We start from the raw sequence: 20132 nt of genomic DNA, 5'->3' as shown, positions 1-20132 counted from the left end.
TGGTGTTGGGGAAGAAGCCTTAAAGATGACTGGCTAGAAATAAATATAGTAGACATAAAAAACTCATCTAGGAAAAAGGAAGCTCATAATATGTTTATCAGTTATTGGACATATTAATTACTGACAGAGGAAGTTAATACATTTCATAGCTAAAAACATTTAAAAATAAAAATGGAGAGAATGTATCAAACAAAACAAAATGGAATAGGGAGATAAAACATAAAATAAACCCTTTATACACTGTAAATAAACCCAACATATAAAGATAGGCAATACTACAGGTAGCAAAGAATAGGCATGGAAAGTTAGGGAGAAATGAGCCTGAATTCATTTTGCATTTTAGTATCTACAAGACTTAGACAAATTATTCATTTTAAATATTATGATTTGCAAATGCAGCCATACAGAGGCTTAAATATAGTATCAGATGCAGATCTTTATTTCTGCTCATTCATTAAGTGATTTGTTCTACCCACTACATAGTTAAGGCAAACAATTGTCAACCTATGAATTGTTTGCAAAATATTCAGTTCATTATTTGTTGTTTGTGGTCTGTATTTGGTCATTAAAATCATGTGATATTATTTCTGCTCCCTGACTGGATGACAAACTTTTAACATGGGAGGACAATGAATAACAAATAAGGAGCTCACATACATGCATATTCATACAAGGAATTGCTCACATACATTCATGAATATCCTTGTTTGCATGTCACTTTAGGTATTTGTATGAAGAACAGCCATTGTTTGAATTTGTGTGTGAACAAAAACTCATTGATATGAGTATTTGAAAATGGAAAATTTGGGGCACAATCAAACATTGAATTTAAACAAATATTCTTGTTTTGGTAGTAGTAATTTGCAATATTAAAAAAAGTGTAAGTTAACATCCCAGAGATGCAATATATTTTCCTGGAGTAAGGAAGTAGTGAGAGGGGACTATGAAATGGGTAAAAATGTTAGGTCCAGCAATGCACCAAAGCAAAAAAAAAGCAGACAGTTAGAATTATGAAAAGTTGCCAAAGCTGTAAGCCCAGCCTTTTGATGACTAATTAAGGGGGGACTGGAAGATGGAGAAAGAAACAAGGGAGGATCTTAGACACCACAGACCTGTAAACTGGGCTGCAGTTATGTTTTATATTTATAACTCATTTTATTAGTGGTAATGAGAACGGTTGACATACAGGATGTGATAATAAGGATAGGTGAATTTCAGCATTAATATTTTATTAGTGCTGTGAACAGCATACATTTGCCTCATTCTAAACTGCACTGCATAGTGATCATTGGGCTTTTTGTACTTTGGAATCAAATATCAGTGAAAACAGAAACAGATTTTTTTAATGTCAGTTTTAGTGAGAGAGTCCTCATTGATTTTTAGGAAAAAGTTCTGGTTTAGCAACTTTTACCCCAAATTCTTTAAGAACATCATAACATTGGCAGAAAGGGATCAAACAATGGACAAAATTTATATGGGTTTCAGGAAAGTGTGAGAAACTATTGTATCAAAAAGCATGGGACAGCAAGAAGAGGATGATCATTTTAATGGCTCTCTAACATTCTATTTTCTAATAGGCTCAGGATTGGGGAGACAGGATGAAAAAAAACCTTTCCCTGACTAGAGAGTGAACAGTACACATGCATTACTTGTCTCTTTGTCTTTAACGCAAACAAAAGTTTAAGGCATTGGGTGTGGTGGCACTAAACTTAGAGCTCTTTAATGCAAGATTGGATGTCAACAAAACCAACATCATTCATAACTTTGTCTCAGATGAAATTCATGAATTTAACTACATCACTGAAAGCTGGTTGAATGACAGTGGGGCTCTACTCTGGCAGAGCTTGACCCAGCCCATTACACAGAACACCGTGATCCTAGAGAAACCTGAGGAGGAGAACTGGCAATATTTTCTACATCCAACCCTCAACTGCAGGAAGGACCTCTGGTCATGGACAGAATCATCTGAGAGTGTGCTCCCAATATGCGATTTCCTGAGGCAAAGTCAATGTAGATATCCTTGCAGTGTATATATCACTGTGCAACCTAACTGGCTTCCTCTCGGAATTGATGGAGGTGCTATCAAGCCATGTAGTAGATTCACCATGACTCTTCATCTTGGGAAATACATTAAAGATTATTAGGTGCTCGAATACTACACTATAAGTATGATAGACAGACAGATTTCAGTGTCCACACGGTTCATGCCCCAAACATGACAAACATGGACTTTTTACAGGTACTCTCCCCATCTACACATCTTTACCTCCAACATAAAAGGGGATACAAACTTGATCTCCTCTTCAGTTTGAGAGTTATAACTGGGAGCATAAGAAATACTGTATTACAGTTATATCATTGCCTTCTTCAAGCAAAGATAGGAGCTTTCCCATCTGTCCGGAGGCAGAATAATTTTGCCAGTCTGCTTTTGGAAACTATCAAATTCCACTGGTTTCTAGAACTCCAAGCTAGAAACTAGTAATCAGCCATAGGTCCAAACCATCAATAGGCCAGTAGGACACTGTAACCCATCTTCTGTCTACAGCTGTTTAGTTGATGGCCCCTAAACATCTCCTCCCCAACATCATTATGCTTCATTGATGTCCTGTAGCATATAAAATGGGAAGGAATAAGTTCTGAACTGCATAGATGAAGAAATAAATCTGAATTGGACTGATAAATTAGTATAATCAAATGCTACTGAAGTAGACTATTGAAATCCTTTTTAGCATTTATCCCGATTTATGAAAAGTCTGAGCCAATAGAATTGGTCTGGATAGTAGGGTGTCTAAGGAATCCAGAATGTCTTCACATAGTTTCAGACTTAAATACTTCTAAGTGTAAACAGTTATGCTACTTTGTAGGAAAGCTAAAGTGACTCCAAAACTATCTCACTCTCTGGGAGCAGAACTGGAGCCAAAGGGGGGAACCATACTACTTTCCCTAACTGAGTTTAGGCCAGTCACACAAGCTGTGGTTCTAAGGATGCTGGGGAAAGCCTGAGTCAGCAGATTCAAAAGGCATCCTTGCTCCTCATGGCTAATCAAAACCAGTAAGGAATTGATAAAGTCTATGTAAAATAGCTTACCTACCAGGAATTCAGAGCATGCAACAGCCCCATGCAAGCAAGAAACCATAACTTGGTGCAACCAGCCTCACCAACTACTGCCCCACCTCTAATCTGTTTTCTTGAGTAAGACCACCAAGAAGGTAGTGTCTAGCCAACTGAAGCAACATCTCAACACTTATTTTTTCACCTCATTACACCCCTTGTATGTGCTGGGATATCAATCTTTGCCTCATTTTTCCACTTTTCTTACAACCCTCTCCATGCTGCCCCTTATGCATGGAAAAACCCTTCTGAGCTGGTCTGCAAGGCTATTGCCCTCTTCACATGTAAATCCTTTCTAGAGATCTACTTCTGCCATGAAGCCTACAAAAAGTAAGTCACCAGCAATTACAGTTATCTATTTTTATATATAATGAGAACAAACACATCTGCTTCATCATACACTAACATTTTCTGAGGAGCTATGTCATCTACCACGATAAATCTCTGCCCTTCCTTTCTCCTCATTTTCTAGACTATTGTTTTGTTATCACCTTCAATCCATCAATGTCTGAAATTCGATTGTAAGTTTAATGGGGCAGGGATCATGTCTTCTCATCTGTACTGTGAGGCCCCCAACATGCTACTGGGCACTGTAAAATAATAATAATTGTTTAGACCCCTTCCAGTATGACTTCAGAATGCAGTTTGGCATGGATACAGTGCATTAATTATGCAGATGAACTATGTCTTGAGGGCTCTGGGCAAGGACCAGACTTTCATTCTAGTGCTGCAAGACATACTGGGCTCCTTCAACATTGCTAATTATGATATTGGCTTACTGGCTTAATTCCTTCCTATCAGAGAGATAGCAGAGGCTGTGATGGGCTGTTGTTTCTTCTCACCAAGAGAACATCCTCATTGAATTCCATGGAGCTCTGTCCTATCATTTCTCTCTTGCCACTAATATGTTGATGATATCCAGCTCTATCTGTCTCTCACTCAAAGTGGACAGGTCAGCCCTTCTGCTGTTCTAGAGTGTGAAGGAATAAGGGTTCTGCATAAAAAAAAAGAAGCTGGCTCAAGAAGTGATCTGGTGGGAAGTGAAAATATTTGTAGAAGTAGCAGAAACTGTGACTTTATCCATCATTGAGGAAATCTGCTCTCCATTTGTCTAGGTAGTTTGAAATCTTGGGATCCTAATGGAATCTCCTTCCTTAGAAGTTTTTAAGGTCAGGCTTGACAAAGCCCTGGCTGGGATGATTTAGTTGGGGATTGGTCCTGCTTTGAGCAGGGGGTTGGACTAGATGACCTCCTGAGATCCCTTCCAACCCGGATATTATATGATTCTATGACTCTTCACTAATCACAAATATTTAGATACCAGCAGCCACCCAGAATGTTTACTTTCACCTTCAGCTAGCCAGGAGATTGCACCCTTTCCATTTAGATATGGACCTAGCCAAAATGATTCATGATTTTGTTATTTCAAACCTGGATCAGTCCAATTTGCTTTCCCTTGGTCTGACCCAGATGTCAGTCCCTAAAATACAGATGGTTCAATATACCATCTATCCCATCTGTCAGGTGGAGCAGACTAATGAGAATATATCACACTAATACTCCCAAGTCTACTATAGCTTTCAGTCCAATACTGAACACAGTTCATGATCCTGGTCCTTTAAATTTCTAAGATCTTGAGATTCAAATTATCTTAAAGTCAGCCTCTTCTTTCTTTCCATTTCACCACAGTAGTTGGTTTCAACAGGGATGCGATGACTGAGAGATACCAGGTTCAAACATGAATTGGTTTCTTCTCATGAAGGATTGTTGGTGGTTTTTTTAATTTAGGAAATGATGCTCAGATACCACACTATCTAACATGTGCAGTATCTGAATAATGATGGAAGCCTTAGAAAAGTGAAATATTAATAAAATAATAGTAAAGATGATGCATGAAGAAATCAGTTCAAAACAACTTAGACAGTTTTAGAATTTTGGGTACCTAAGTGGATTGCAGAATTCATTGTAAAGAAGTTCAAGGTGAGGATATTGGGGATAAAGAGTACTAAAGGTCTGATTCTTCTTTCATTTACCCCAATATAAATCACGTGTAACTTCACTGGAGTCAATGGAATTACATCAGCATAAAGCCAGTATAATGAAAGGAGAACCAGGGCCTTGAGGGAATGTCTACACTTCAGCTGGGAGGTGTGATTCCCAGAAGATATAGAGAGACTTGCACTAGCTCAGCTTGAACTAGTGTGCTAAAAATAGCAGTGTGGATGTTGCAGAATGGACAGCAACTTGGACTATCTGCCCAACATCAAACCCAGGGGGCTGGGCAGGCTTGGACTCATGCGGCTAGCCCAAGTTGCCACCAGTGTCACAATATTCACACAGCTATTTTTAGCCCACTAGCTCAAGCTGAGCAAGCATAAGTCTGTGTATTTATGCTGGGAAACACACAAAGGTTTTGTCCACACTGCCCTGCAACTTGGACTATCGGGATTTGAATAGCCACAGATGCCAAAGTGCTGCACAGTAACTCTCCTGCGAGGACACTGCGGGCATGAACTAAAAGGTCATGTTTGAAGTGGACTACATTAATATGAATTAGGAACCTTTTAGTTCATGCCTGAAATGGCCACACAGGGGAGTTACAGCACAGTACTTTGGTCCACACTACTATTCACAGCCCCGTAGTCCAAGCTGTGCATAGGCAGTGCAGATACAGCCTAAGAGACTCTATCTGAATGAGAGAATATAACTCAGAATCCATAACAGGAAACAGACCAGAAAGTGATAAAGGATAATAGACAAAAACCCTCACAAATCTTCTGCACCATATTTGGCAACAGTGAAAGGGACACATTGGCCTTGGGGTACCTAACAGAATATATATTGGCAGAAGTTATTCTGGCACTGTGTAAAACTTTACAGTGAGACTAGAGTTGAAATAGCATGTGTGATTCAGACCAGTGTATCATAGGAAGGATGACGTAATGAAAGGAACCAGTTGAGAGGGCTCAAAGTAATTATGTGTTTGGGAATTAGGAGGTATGTAAAAAGATGCAAATGTTTGGCTTACTAAGCCTGAGGGAAAAAAAGAGGCAAGAGGATCAGATAAAGTGGCATAAGATTCTGAAAAGAAAGGAATGGGTTGATGCTATAAATTGTTTGATATAGTAACTGGTTCAAAACCAGTCATGAAAATAAAGAGGAAGAGGGTGTCAATATTTAAAATAGTCAGGCAGAATTTCTTTGTATAAAATATGGTTCCTAGGTCAACTGATGAAACCTGGGGAAAGGGAAAATGTTCTTCCCACTACATGGCTTAAATTCATGGCTCCACTGAAGTCAATGGAGGTTTTGCCATTGACTTCAATAGGATTAGAATTCCACTCTATATTTCTACTCTGCTTTAGAGATCTTAGACTTCTATCATGAAGTAATATCTTTATGGAGTTGGCATTCTTCTTCCCTTTATGGAGTGTTTAATCTTTGGACACATGAAGCCCGTTTCTTCCATATCTAACATAACCACTGAAACAGTTCAGTCAGTCAGAGAGGGCCCCAAAGCTTTAGAGTGCAAACCCTTTAAAGCTGACTGATGATGAACTTTCTGAGCACACACAGTGATTCTCCTTATACCATTTCAGAAAGCTCAGTTTTGCCACTGACTTCAGTTAAGAAGTCCTGAGCACCCCTGGAGTTCACATGAAATAGATTTTCAAGTACTATCACATTTTCTGGGTCTAACTTGTTCATATAACTTCATTGATAGTAACCTTTCATTTAGCTTCATTGTTTCTTTATGATTGTAAAACATAACTTCTAAAATTAGAATAGGGTGACAAAAGATGTAGAACCACTCAATGTTATGAAATTAATAGTAATACAATTTGAGCGTGTAAGCTTATGTAGTGCCTTTCATACAGAAGTATCCCAAGGCACTTTAAAATAAAAACTCAATAAGAAGTGAAAAAGTGCTCTGTCAGATGGGATAAACCAGGGGAAAGGGTAAATTAATTAAGCTTGGATTTAAACCAGTCAACACACCATTGTGAACGTTGGTCAGAACAGAGACAGGTTCCAAATATCTGTTTCTAAAACCCAGTAAATTAAATGATATTTTCAATCTTGATTTCCTGGGGGGATTTGCAATGGTTCTTTTATAATTTCATAGGTAAGAGTAACAAGACTAAAATGTATGCACTACATTTTCAAAAAACAGTCTATGCCTCCCTCATTATATATAATTTTTGCATACACAATTTTTTGTGCTCAAATGGTTTTGTTATCTGATTTGTACATACACACGGTAATCTGACTAGACACCAACTATCTCATTTGCATGTGCTAATATTGGGTTTTGTTGTCCCAAAATTCCAAGTATAATGAGGTTGGATTAAACCCTTGAATATTTATCACTATATTTCAAACAGGTGTATGTTTCTTCATGTTCTGGCAGAAAGAGTAATATGTGACATGGAAGTTGCTAAGATAGTATGTGTTTCACAGAGAACACCAAAATTGCTTGGGAAAACCTAGTAAACTAGTAATACATAAATTACAGCTTCCCTGGTGTTGAAGAAACTTACACATCTTCTATTTTTCAAACATATTTCTCTTATGAACACATGGACCATCCTCATTTTTGGATGACTGCCTCTTCAGATTAACGCATCCTTCTGGTGCATAAATTAGGGATGCACAGAGGGAAAAGGAGACACTCTAAATCTCAGGAAACATGAAGCAGTACAGACGAATGTGGTAGAGTTGAGTGAATAATTCACAATAAATAATTATCTGATAAATTAGCCTTTCTTTCTGTTCACAGAATATCTGAAAGCAGCTTAGGAGTTCCTGATATTTACTCATCATTCAAGTTTATTCTACAAACATTTGTTTTTTATTCTATGGATCAATTGCAAACAACTTGCTGTAAGTATTCTCTACTTAGCATTCAAAAGTTGAGCTATTTTGCTTAGTTGTGATTGGCCAGATAAGTCATGTGGTAGTTTCTGTTCTCTGGTTGGATGAGAACACAAGCAGTTATTTTCTACGTGTCAGTAAAACTCACTAGTTCACATGCCTGTTGAAGAGGTTTGATCTTGGTCATATTGAATTCATTAAAAAACTCCAGTGAATACTGTGGAAGACATTTTGCAGTATTTACCCACCTGCTGTTGTGTGCTCCTTTTGTCATAATTGCTGACAAAGCCCTAAGAAACTAATGTGATCTCCTGACAATATTTTTCATGATGGAACCTTTGCATATATATCAATCTTGCTACTTGCTTCTATCTGAAGTTCTAAAGTTCTATTCTGAATATTTAACCTGAACTGATTGCGCTTTTCTTCTGGGGAAGTTACTCTTCAAGAACTTGTAGTTATTCCATAGCTCGTTCTGAGAGAGATTTGTGAACAGTTAATGGAAACTCCACTACACATTTCTTAAAATATGTATGAATTTCAGAAAATAAACATTAAACAGACAGTTTATTTCACTATCCTCAGGTATTATGGTTAAATGTATAATTCAGATGTTAATCATTTAACAAATTATTGAGGATCAGAAAGATCCCTGTCAAATTTATGTTTTTGACCAGATTGTCATGGTGTATGGAAATATGGAAAAGATCAGCCTTATTTTGTATTAGTTCAATAAAATACAAAACTTCAGCAGGTAACTGATGGCAAATAAACAAATTATGCATGTTCAGCTGACAACAATTTACAAAGCCTGGCTATTTTGCAAAAGTTATTAACTAAACCTATAAAGGTAACAACATTTCATAGAATGCTCAGTATAAGGATCCTGAGGATTAACTGGGCACTTAATAGGTTCTGGGTGCTAAAGTCAAGGGAGGCATATGCACAGAATACAACTCAGGAGCATGCCCAATTTGTATTACTTTTTAATTGTGATGAGAGAGGGTTTATTGATAACCCTTCATTTTTACTTTTGGTTCACTTAAATAGGGAATCTTAATCAAGCACTCTTTGTAGGGTAATTAATATATCACTACATGAATGCATCATTTACTGCATTCCTTATTTTATCCAATATGCTACATATAAGGAATGATCCATCAGTATAATCAGATAATGAAGCTAGAAAATGTAAACTATGTGAGTTCTTACCTTAGCTCCTGAGCTATAGAGTCCACTTGTACTGTTAATAAAAGCAGAGAGAATGAATGAATGAGTTTACATTTCCAGTCCTGTGCTTTCTGCAACCTTGCACCTGTCCCTCTGTGATGACAGAGGAGTGGCTATCAAAACACAGGTGATTCTTTATTTCATGCTAACTGCAGGATTGTAACTATTACTGGAAAATGTTGACCAAATGTGTAATTCCCAGGGTTAATTTAGATAAACCCCGCACAAGATAAAGCTGATAATCTTCAGCACAGCAAAGCAACAAGGCACTTTTTTTATTACTGGGAGAACGATGAGAAATCTTTGTTTTTCTCAGTGGTACTTTGATTTGGGAATGAAGAAAGCTGGTGTTTACAAATACCTGCCCACACAAGGGTACGCAGCATATTGACAGAGCCAACAGGTGGTTCTAACGATTACTCATGTTGCACAGCTAGTATCAGTTGTTCCACTTCTGGGAAAATGCACTTGTTCTATTAAGCCTGTGTGTGTGTGTGTGTGTGTGAGTATACACTGAATAGAATATGTTAAATGAGACCCAGTCAATCAGATGATAGTTTCCAGCAGTCTTGGACAGCGAGAAAAGCCACACTAGGACATTGAGAGGTGCTGCAATAATTTCATTACTTTGTGGCAATAGCTCTGTTTAGGGTCTGATCCTAGCCCCACTGAAGTTTACGGGAATTTTGCCGTTAATTTCAATGGGAACAGTATTGGGTCCTGTTTTAAAAGTTTTACATCAAGAATTAAGGGAAATTTTTCAAGCCATAGTCCTCTTTATTTCTGGGCAAAGGCTGGCATTGTTTTTAACACATCTCTGCCAATGCATCTCAGTCCTGACCTGCCATCGCAGTCCTGGGCTGAGATCCTGGTTCCATTGAAATCAATGGGAAGAGTCCCTTTGATTTCAGTTTCACTGCCTGTCTTCTCATCAGCAGAGACCACCAATTTGCAGTGGTTTGGTGATGTGCCGCTAGGGGATTAAAAACCTGCACTAACCTCACTTTCACTTTTGGTCTCAGCCAAAACTTGATCTTGGAGTTATAAAATTAATGCATTTATCCCCTGTGCCAGGTAGACTCATAGTAACCCAGGACTACTGAGCCTTGACAATACATCAAAGTACTTAATGGCCTCTTTGTCACAAGTCCTGAGCACACAGAATCTCCACTGAAATCGTAGAGAGGTGCAGGTGCTCAGCACCTCTGAAAATCAGGCCATAGGCTTTATAAGCACAATTTGCTTAGATGGCAGGCAAAATTTTATGTTTATTTGTGCATATGTTCACTTTCTTCTCACCATCAAGGGTCAGAAAAAGCATTAGGAATTAAAATGCATAGTTGTATTGCTCGTCAATCATGTTTTCCTGGTGTTTAGATCATAAAGGGCCTGTTTACTTTGCAATATTGCATTCCCATCTGCTCCTTACCAAAAGAGAAGGGATAGCAGTAAGTATAACTTTTTAATCATAACTTTGCAGAATTAAATATAAAAATCAACTTAAAAAAAGCCCAGTACATTCAGAGAGAATAAACAAACACTATCCTTTGATTAAAACTAAGTTTACTTCTGTGCCCTCATACAGGTCATTTATAGTCAATTGATGGCAATGAACAAACTGTTCTTTTACCCGGTTGATAAAGTTTAGCATATTATTCGCAAGACGTCATTCAACTTCAGGCAACTCTGCTTCCTTTACTAAACCTTAATTTGCATGATGAAAGGCATTTCTTTACAAAGTAAACTATATCCTTAATGTGCTTTCATAAATATTTGTATTAAAATAACATACCTTAGAAAAATATTTCCTCTTTCCTTTAAACCACAGCTAATAACATTTTGCCTCTTAATGCCAGCAGTCTGTGTCCCGGCTTGATTAAAAAAGCTGCCCTAAGGAAGCCATATACACTCTGACTACACATTAGGGGCTGTACACAGGAACTATCATATTTCATGGTGTGATGGATACAGGGTCATCAAACGTGCTTTCTAACTCACCCTTGGTTCCTTTTGAGCGTGTTCGCAGCTTTTTATCTTCACCATCTGCATCCATCTGTAACATTAACACAACATCTTTAGTTCCTTTTTGCCACTGAGAAAGAAAATCTTCAGAATGTGTTATAAAGTTTCCAATGCCCAGACAGTAATGGAAAGGAGAATAACCATGCCTTGATAATGCTGTCACAAAGATAAAAACTCATCTCTGAATATCTGATAAATAATCCAGAGGAGATATCTGTAATGATGAAATTTGTTCACTCAAGCAACTAGTAAGAGTTACTCTTTAAGATTTGATGCCAATACCTACAGGTGTTTATTGCAGATATAAGATTAGACACTGTGAAATGCTATTCTTGCTGCTTTCAGGGGTTGCTACAAGAGAATTTGAAATTTAAATCTTTACTGGAGGATGAGAACTAGAGAGTATCAGCAGCACCTGCAAATACCTAGCGCTAATGTTGTAAGTTAACATTTCTGAGTGTCTTCACCAGAACTATTTCTTGAGCTATCAAAGGCAAGATATATACTGTGAACTGTTAAAATGAAACAATCAGCAAAATGTTTTTAAAACACCTCTCTAAAGCAATATTAGAAACATCATCACTATGTGGTATTCTATATTTTTCATTCTATCTGCAGTAATAATAACATCGTAAATAGATTTTTACCCAAAAGAATCGCTGATTTTACACACACATGCATGCAAACATACACACAAAGAAATACTTTGCCAATGAAATGCACTACATCTTGGGTACCAAATGGGCCAAGGAGGCAATGCACAGATTTGGATGGACAACCTAGAGCTTAGGATTCTTATTTGATATTGAATCAGGGCTAGGTTTCAGGTTTTGATTTCACATCACTTAAATATTGTGAGCTGCTGTCCTAACATTTCTGACTGAAATAATAGAAACCTTGTAAGACCAGCTGTTCTCTTGACATTTTTGGCTACATACAAACCAGAATCAGAAATATGCACCTTTTGGTCTTGGATCTAACCCAGAGCCAAAATTGTATGGACAGATTTTCAATCCAGGGATTTTATTACAACCCCCTGAAATTCTAAAAGAGATGAAGATTTGATGTTTTGGTGTGGAGAGTCACAGTGACATACAGCAGATTGCACAACAGTGTAATTTTCACCAAGGATAATGAGGGCAATCTTTAATCTTTCCAAAAATATCATCAAACATTTAGGGTATGATCTTTTAAGAGGGGGCTTGGTGTAGACGACTATGCAAAAGAGCAGGCACTCCTAAATTTTTATTCTATCTCTGTTAGTGACTCACTGTTTGTCCTTTAGCAAGTCACAGAATCTCTGTGTGACTCAGTTTTCCCATCTGTAAAATGGAGATAATAAAACTCACTGTGGAAGAATCCACTATTCTGCTGATTAATTTGTTAGGCTCAAATGCAGATCCCAGCACCTGGTTCTGGTATCTGAACCAGAGAGTAGGGAGATGTGTAGGAAGAGTTATGTTCCCATAGGCCAGGACACAGCAGCAGTGCCATTCCATGGAGACCACTTAATCCCCAATAGTTGAAGTAGCCTATGCATGGGCATTTGTGCACCACTAGCTACAAAACGTGGCAAGATAAAAATCCATGTAGCAGTGGATTCCCTGGCTCTTCCTTCCCTGCTGTCTCACTGTGCACTGTTGTGCAGGGGGCTTCATGCAGGAGGGAGGGAGGGGATGCTCAAAACAGCACTGATTTTTGCTGCATACAGGCCCTCAGAGGCATTGAAGAAAGGGCTTACCATTTTCACAATGCTCTGAAGATGTAAAGATGCTTTAATATTAAGTTCCTGGAAAACAGACAATGGAGACATTGTCAAGGTCTTCTCTGAGAGACCCATAGGCAACAGGACTGAATTTATCTAACTTAGAAGGAGAACGGGCTGAGTCAACTCTTTTAAAGGTGAAAACACTTTCCTAACCTTGCCCTTTTCTAACTCATTCTTACAGATGACTACACATGGTATGTGCCATATGACCTCGTACTTCTTTACAGGAGAGAACACAGTAAAGAACTTGAGCAGATATTTGAAAATATTAGATAAATACTTGAACAGTGCTGTTGCTTCTACCTGTGCTTGGGAAATCTGAAACTAAAATGTATAGTGATCAAATATGCAGCAGTAAAACCAAAAATATTACATTTCATATGATTGTATTTACAGACCATACTTGTTAGGAGTAGGGATTAAAATGTTTTGGGGTTTTTATTTAGGAGTGGCTGAAGGCTCTCAGTAGTTGTTACAATTCTCAAAACCTGAAAATGAGTGGGTTGCAATGTGACTGCAATGGTAATGGGAAACATGGCTCTGTTCGCTGATGCTGAGTTGTGATTGAAGGCACTGACCTGCCATAGACTTATAATAGGGGAGCAGGTGTGGCAATGATGGACTTTAATTTCCTTTAATAAACCTTTTATGTGCCACACTTTTACTGCCATTCTACACTCTCCAAGGTCCTGCACATAATAGGTTCATTACTTTTGATTACTGTAGTCTATTGAGACAAACAACTCCAGAACACACTATATATTATGTTCAGTTAAACCAATATAGACTATTTATCCATTGTGCATTATTTCACCTGCAACTCTACAGACAAAATTAACAACAGCTCCTGTAAGCTAAAACTATTAAAACCACTGGTACTCCTTTGTCATCATTTCATAATAAATACCAGACCAATCACTATGCTGCTCTTTTAATTATGAAAAAAAAAGGTGTACCTCTGCTTCTACTGAACAATAGTTACTTGGTTCAAAATAGCATTTTCACAATGATGAATATTTAAAAACCACTCAATGAGTGAAAACCAACAATAAAATCAACGTCGGTGATTTTTTTCTATTGCTTTTCTTTCTTTAAAATCATTTAAATTTCTGACAGATGTTTAAACAGTTTAAGATTAAAATGGTTAGGCCTGTTTAGGATAGTGCACATTGCATTCAAAAATCATCATCATCTTACGAGTGTCTCTGTTGCATGCAAAGTGGTTCAACTTGCCAAAGTCCCTCGTGTTAAAGTAAAAATTACACTAAAATAAATATGGATAAAGCTGTGAAAATAATTAATATTTTGCAGCTACCTTCTTTCTCGAGCTGAAAATTTCCAGGTGATGTCCCAGTGAAGATGTTTATTGTTTTTTGATAGTTTTTTTCCCCAGAGATCATTTGAAATTGGCAAAGGCAAAAATAAAAAGTTCATTGTTTCTTACTTTCATGTCTTCTGTTTTTAAGTGGAAGAGCACTCAGCAGATACTTAACCATTCCAGCCTTTTAATCAGCTATGGCAAAAAATATGAAACAATGTTCTAAATGCGAACGTCTGCCCAATAGCTTTAGAGTCAACCTTTTCCTCTGCAAGCAGTTTTGAGACATATCTTGCTATTGCTACATATACTAACGGCCTGTTTCTTTACTGTGCTGAAACCAATGGGAGTTGAGAGTGGTCAGCTCAGAAGGCACTCATGGCCATTAGAGCCAAATGGCCAAAACAGCCAAAGAAAAATTTTATATACAAAATTATATACCTGGCCTTTATGTTTTAAGGCCAAGGTTCTTGTTTTGACCTTAACTAAACTGTTTTCCTCAAAGTTTGTTACAGATTACTAATTTCACTAATGCTTTTTGTACTCAACATGCAAAAACAACAACAAAAAACTATTTGGGTTTTTTTTGCAGCTTATTGGTTGGGACATGAAGTTATTTGGGACCAGTAAATATGCTCCCAGAAAACTGACCGGGGTTACTGACCAGGACATCTGAACGCTAAAGGGAATTCATTTTTACGAACAGACAATTGCACAGAGTCAAGAATCTCTGACTTTATTAATGCAGTAGCAGCATTTGCCCTTACTATTCAGATTGTTTCCGTGTTCCTGGTTATAGCAGCCAAATCCTACTCACCTTACTCACACAAGTGTCAGAGAATCAGATTACTTGTGAGTCGATCTTGTGAGTACTTGTATGAGTGAGGCAACAAGGATTTCACCTCCTGGGGAGAGCTAGCACAAGGTCTATGCACCACTTAAGTCCTATTTTAATTTCTGCTCACGGATGAATTTCACTGAGAGAGCTTGAGACTCCTAGAGTGGCAGGCTGCAACCTTTCATCAGATTATATTTAATAAAATCGGAAAGAAAAGGAAGGAAACCATCCCCAGTTTTAGCTGTAGTCCAAATAAATAGAAGATTCCAAGACATCTTTTAACTAAAAATACCTCTGACTTTGAAAAGCAAACTTGCCAAACAACTTGTCCAGAGCAAGTTTTCATTGATTGTGATATGTTTGAAAGAAATAGCAGCCCTAGGATTAACTATTCGCATACACATTTTCAGTGTATATTTCAATATACATTCCAATTCTCATATACATACACATGCAAACAGAGCTAAAAGATTTATTATTACTTATTCAAGATGTTTGATAAATATGCTTTCATACAACAGACCACTAGGATCCATTGGCACAATCATTTTCCTATTAAAAAAAGTCCCTCTGAATACTTTTAAGAGAATCTCTCTCTCTCCATTTTTTGATTTACAATGGTGACAAGAACTAATTCCATTCCTGTCATGATATTTTAAAATGGGACTATTATTTTTAGGCAATCATGCAGTGTTATCTCTAATGAACTTACTAGCAGGTGGGCTCCAAGTATTCTCATGAAAAGTCAACCATTACAAAGTCAGACTCTGCAAAGCACTGTGACCAGTAGCATATGTGTGCAGTACTGTGCCCCATGATGATCTAACAAGTGTGAAAATTACTCATCCTTCCACAATAAATAATAAACTGTGACAACTCTGTCTTGTCAGTGCTCTTTGCGCTGAGGTTGTGTGTTTCTTTCTTTTTTCTTTAATAGAAACTACCTTTTAAAACATACAAACAAACAGGAAATTATTATGGCAATTAAAAAAAATAAAACAAAACCAAAAGCCACCAAACCAAACAACAAGAAAATCCCAAGGGAAAACTCAAGTAGGTTGAAGAGTGAGCACCAGCCTTTGACTATCTTTTGGTTTTTTAGGTTTGTGTCAGTCTTATTGTCATTTTAATATAATTTCTGATGACCCTGCCAAAATATTAAATTCTAGAGAAGCTTACTACGGATATACTACTCTCTATGCAGAAATCTGATTTGTGCAGTGAAAAAGAAACATTTCATACGTTAGAATATTGATAGAGTAAGATACAATTACATAATTTTCAGGGATGTGCCTGTATTGAGGCCTAATCTCAGGTTGATGAATCTAACAGACGAGGACTTTTTTTAATCTACAGGAAGAAAAAAAACCACATACACACACATTAGAGAGTGCTTTTCAAGACCATTTCAGAAGGCATGTGATTACTCCTTTTTGACAACATGTCCTTGCTTTTGACACATGTTCCTTTACCTTATAATCCTATCCTTGATTCCTCTATGAGAAAGTTGTTTGGCATGGAAGTGATTGCTTTAAATGTGTTCCTCCCACAATAATTAAAATAAATAAGTGCAAACAGTAAATCTAAAGCTGAAAGCACATTCAGTTGCAGATTACATAATATGAAATCCATCCAGGATACAGGGTCTTATGCAGAGGGCCAAATGCTAGGTATGTTTTTGAGAAGTAAGGTGTTTTTCATATGGGACGTAATACTTGAAAATGAACTGCAACAAAACAAACCTTAGACGAGAGACAAGCTTGGATAGCTTGGTAATGAGGATGATTTATTTTGATTCTCACTTCTGATTTCTGAGTTGTCACTGCTGTTGTATACTTCATCCATGCAACTTTGCACAACTGGCAGTGCTGAATATAAACCAAAGCCATATGTTTATGTCCTTTTGCCAAACGACTACAGCAAATAGTTCCATTATTCCCTTAGGTAACCAACGTGTGCCAAGGATTTCTATTAGTCTGCTCTACCAAGGCATCAGAGGGCAGAGTCACAGCTTTATGAAATTAAAGGGCAACTGCCAGCTTTGTGTTTTTAGCACAAATTTATAAAATTTATCCTGCACAAAGATTGCTTGATTCAAGCTGAAATGTGATGCTATTTTTTTCACATTTAGGAGCTTTTTAACCTGAAAAATGTTGAATTTGATATCTTCCTTCTATATCTTAGACTACACCTGGTGAAAAATATACTAAGTTTTAAGAAATTGTTTCTTTTAACAACATTGTAAAAAACTGTGAATTACATTGAAGAGAAAACTACTAAGATACCTAACGAATGGGACAAAGCATGTGCCCCCATCTTATAGAAAGAAGGATTTAAAAAAAAATAAAATCAACATGTATTATCAAATCAGATATGTTATCAACATAAGTCATGTCTTTCAAGCGAAATAAAAATGGTATGTTTTAAAACATATTTTCAGTGATGAAAGGTTTGTGGAGATCAGAAAATATTTCTGCATCTTGCCAATTCATAAGACAGAGTTGGGTTATGAAACTAAAGAGCAGAACTTTTACTTATTTAAAATGTTCAGATATTTGACTATGGTAAAACATTGTTATACTTGAGTCCTGCACACTGGTATATTCTAAATACTAGCCAAAATAAACACATCTGCAATGGAAATAGCAATGCTACAAATAGATCACATATTTTCCTGAGCTTAATACAGAAACATACTTTGACTGAAGTTCATTTTCATGAATGAATTCTCCCACCTTTGCCTGCTTCCGGGTGAAATTCTGTGCAGATTCCAAATGACCAAATCCGTCACTCTGACCAAGGTACCTTTTCTGATTTAACAAACTATCCTGAAATTCATTCTCTGAAAGAAAGAATGCAGATACACTACATAAAACACAGATGAAGTGGGACTGATTTACATCAAGTGGGGAAAATATCCAGGTGCACCACTTTCTTGCATAGTATTGTCGAGTTACACTGTAAACACACAAAAAGGTGCTGCTGTTAAAGGGGGCAAAATAAAAATCAACTTTCTTTTTAAACTACCTTTGGCTAGAGTGTTAATGCACTCATCCAAAGCTTAAGAATTTGACCCACAGCAAGAAAAGTTTCCCGTTTTACTATATTTAAAAATACAAATCTATGCCTTTATATCACAGAAGTATGTCTCTTCAGAGATTTCTTATAACTCCTTGTTAAGAAAAACAAAGTTTTGGTAGCTGGTGTGGAATGGGATGTATTCTAAACTACTGCAGGCTTTAGTTGCAAATTTGCTGAGTGTTCGTTAATTATTTAAAAGTGCTAATATTTTAAAATATTTGCATTATGCCAGTGTTTCCTATATAAACAAACTGAAGGAAAGGAAGGAAGTTTCCCTGATCCCAATTTTACAGCCTTTCTCTGAGCAAATTCCCACTGAAATCAAGGGGCGCTTTGAGTGAAGATGAGCTGCAGGAGCAGGGATATGTGGATGTACAGTACTGCAAGCCTTATATTCAGAAGTGCTGAAAAACCTATGGCTCCTGAAGACTTTAGTGAGAGTTCAGAGTACTGGTGCCTATGGAAATCAAGTCCTTTGTGCTCGGTTATTTGCATACAGTCTATCACTGCCACTTCTGCCCCTGGTGACAAGAATGACTTCCTTTCAGTTTAGAAGCACTTAAAACTTCAGAGTTCCTTTTGAAATGCTGTAAAGTGTATTTAGTCAGTGCATGCATGATTAGCACATACAGTACAGCCTGATGGCAAAATTTATCCTCCAATGTTTGGAACTTCAGTCTCAAACTTTGTCTATGCAGTTGACAAAGTTTGATGAAGCCTTGTCAATACAATTTGAATATGTCATTTGAAAAACTGGAAGACTGTTTCAGGGTGACTGGGATTTATTTAACAGCTAACTTATGTCTGATTCTCAGTAGATCAAGTCTTGCCTTTAAATCCTATCAATTACTTTAATTAAAATGAATAAAACTTTATCAAGTAGCAAAACAGACAACAAAATAGCATAGCGGGAAAGGGGGGAATGACAAGGAGCCCAGCAGCAAAAAGGATTTTAAGCTATTATAACCAATAAGTTGCTGGAGAAGGTGTTGTTTACCCTCATAAGCCTTTTTTTCATTATTCCAGTTCAACAGCAGTTTAAAAAAACACAAGAGTTTTAAAGCTTCCCACCTGCCTTTTCCTCTTTGTTTGCAACACACAAACCTAAAACAAAAAGATCCCTGAAAACAGATTTATGCTGGTGAACAAAGCTCTTTCTAAAGCCTGAAACTTAGCACCTTTTTGTCTAAAATCCTATCATGTTATGTATTTATTAGCAATACATTTTCCATTTATTTTCTCAAAGATTGCCAATAAAGACCTAAATCACATAAGGGAGTAGCTGTAAACCCTCTGAGTTCCCTAATGTCAAACTCATTAGCATTCGAATAACCACACAGCAGCACATCATCTGCACAATTGCAATTTTTTACTACTTTTAATAGCGTTTCTCAAAGGGCTCATTTTCAACTTTCTTCAGTGGTTAGTTGGTTCTCAAGGGAAAAGGAGCTTCCTGACGCTCACAGCTTCCACTCAACAACCAGGCCGTTTGCTGTCAGATGCATCAGCCCTCTGCCCTAACCCCATCTGCTGTCTCTCTCATCCTGAGGGACTGAGAGTTAAGACAGCACAGCTGAGATCCTCTTGGCAAAGTGCACAAAGGGCACAAAAATATATAACTTTTCACATTTACTTTTACATAATAACTAACTATATTTAAAAAAAAATCATAGTTTAAAAAGGGCTCTGTGGAAAAAGTGCATGTAACAGTGCAATTTTCTATTTGATTCCTATCTGCCTTGTGTTATAGACCATCATTTATCTTTATAAACTAGAGATTATCAAAGTAGGATAACAATAAGACTATAAAACACACAACAAAACTCTCATAAGTTTTAATTACAAATATAACTTTATCAATAAATAGTTTTAGATGTGCTGGCCCTCT

At 37.1% G+C, this 20132-nt stretch overlaps 1 protein-coding gene across 4 annotated transcripts in view; it reads right to left on the bottom strand.

Annotated features, from left to right (window-relative positions):
• ST18 (ST18 C2H2C-type zinc finger transcription factor) overlaps window positions 1–20132 on the bottom strand; it is a 201344-nt gene that overhangs the window by 72602 nt on the left and 108610 nt on the right. For 2 of the 4 annotated variants that reach the window (XM_084620818.1, XM_084620817.1), the window contains exons 2-4: window positions 17899–18005; window positions 11216–11270; window positions 9200–9230 (exon numbers count right to left, since the gene is read on the bottom strand). In XM_084620818.1, coding sequence (XP_084476944.1) covers window positions 9200–9230; window positions 11216–11270 — 86 coding nt within the window. In that variant the 5' untranslated portion in view covers window positions 17899–18005. Of the gene's footprint in view, window positions 1–9199; window positions 9231–11215; window positions 11271–17898; window positions 18006–20132 lie in introns of those variants that run through there. The other 2 variants (XM_084620816.1, XM_084620815.1) reach the window with 2 other exon arrangements.

Source organism: Lepidochelys olivacea (assembly GCF_965140295.1).
Source record: "Lepidochelys olivacea isolate rLepOli2 genome assembly, chromosome: 2".
Taxonomy (NCBI): Eukaryota; Metazoa; Chordata; order Testudines; family Cheloniidae; genus Lepidochelys; species Lepidochelys olivacea.
The sequence above is the reverse complement of the archived record's forward strand: the minus strand, read 5'-3'. Positions and strand labels throughout refer to the sequence as shown.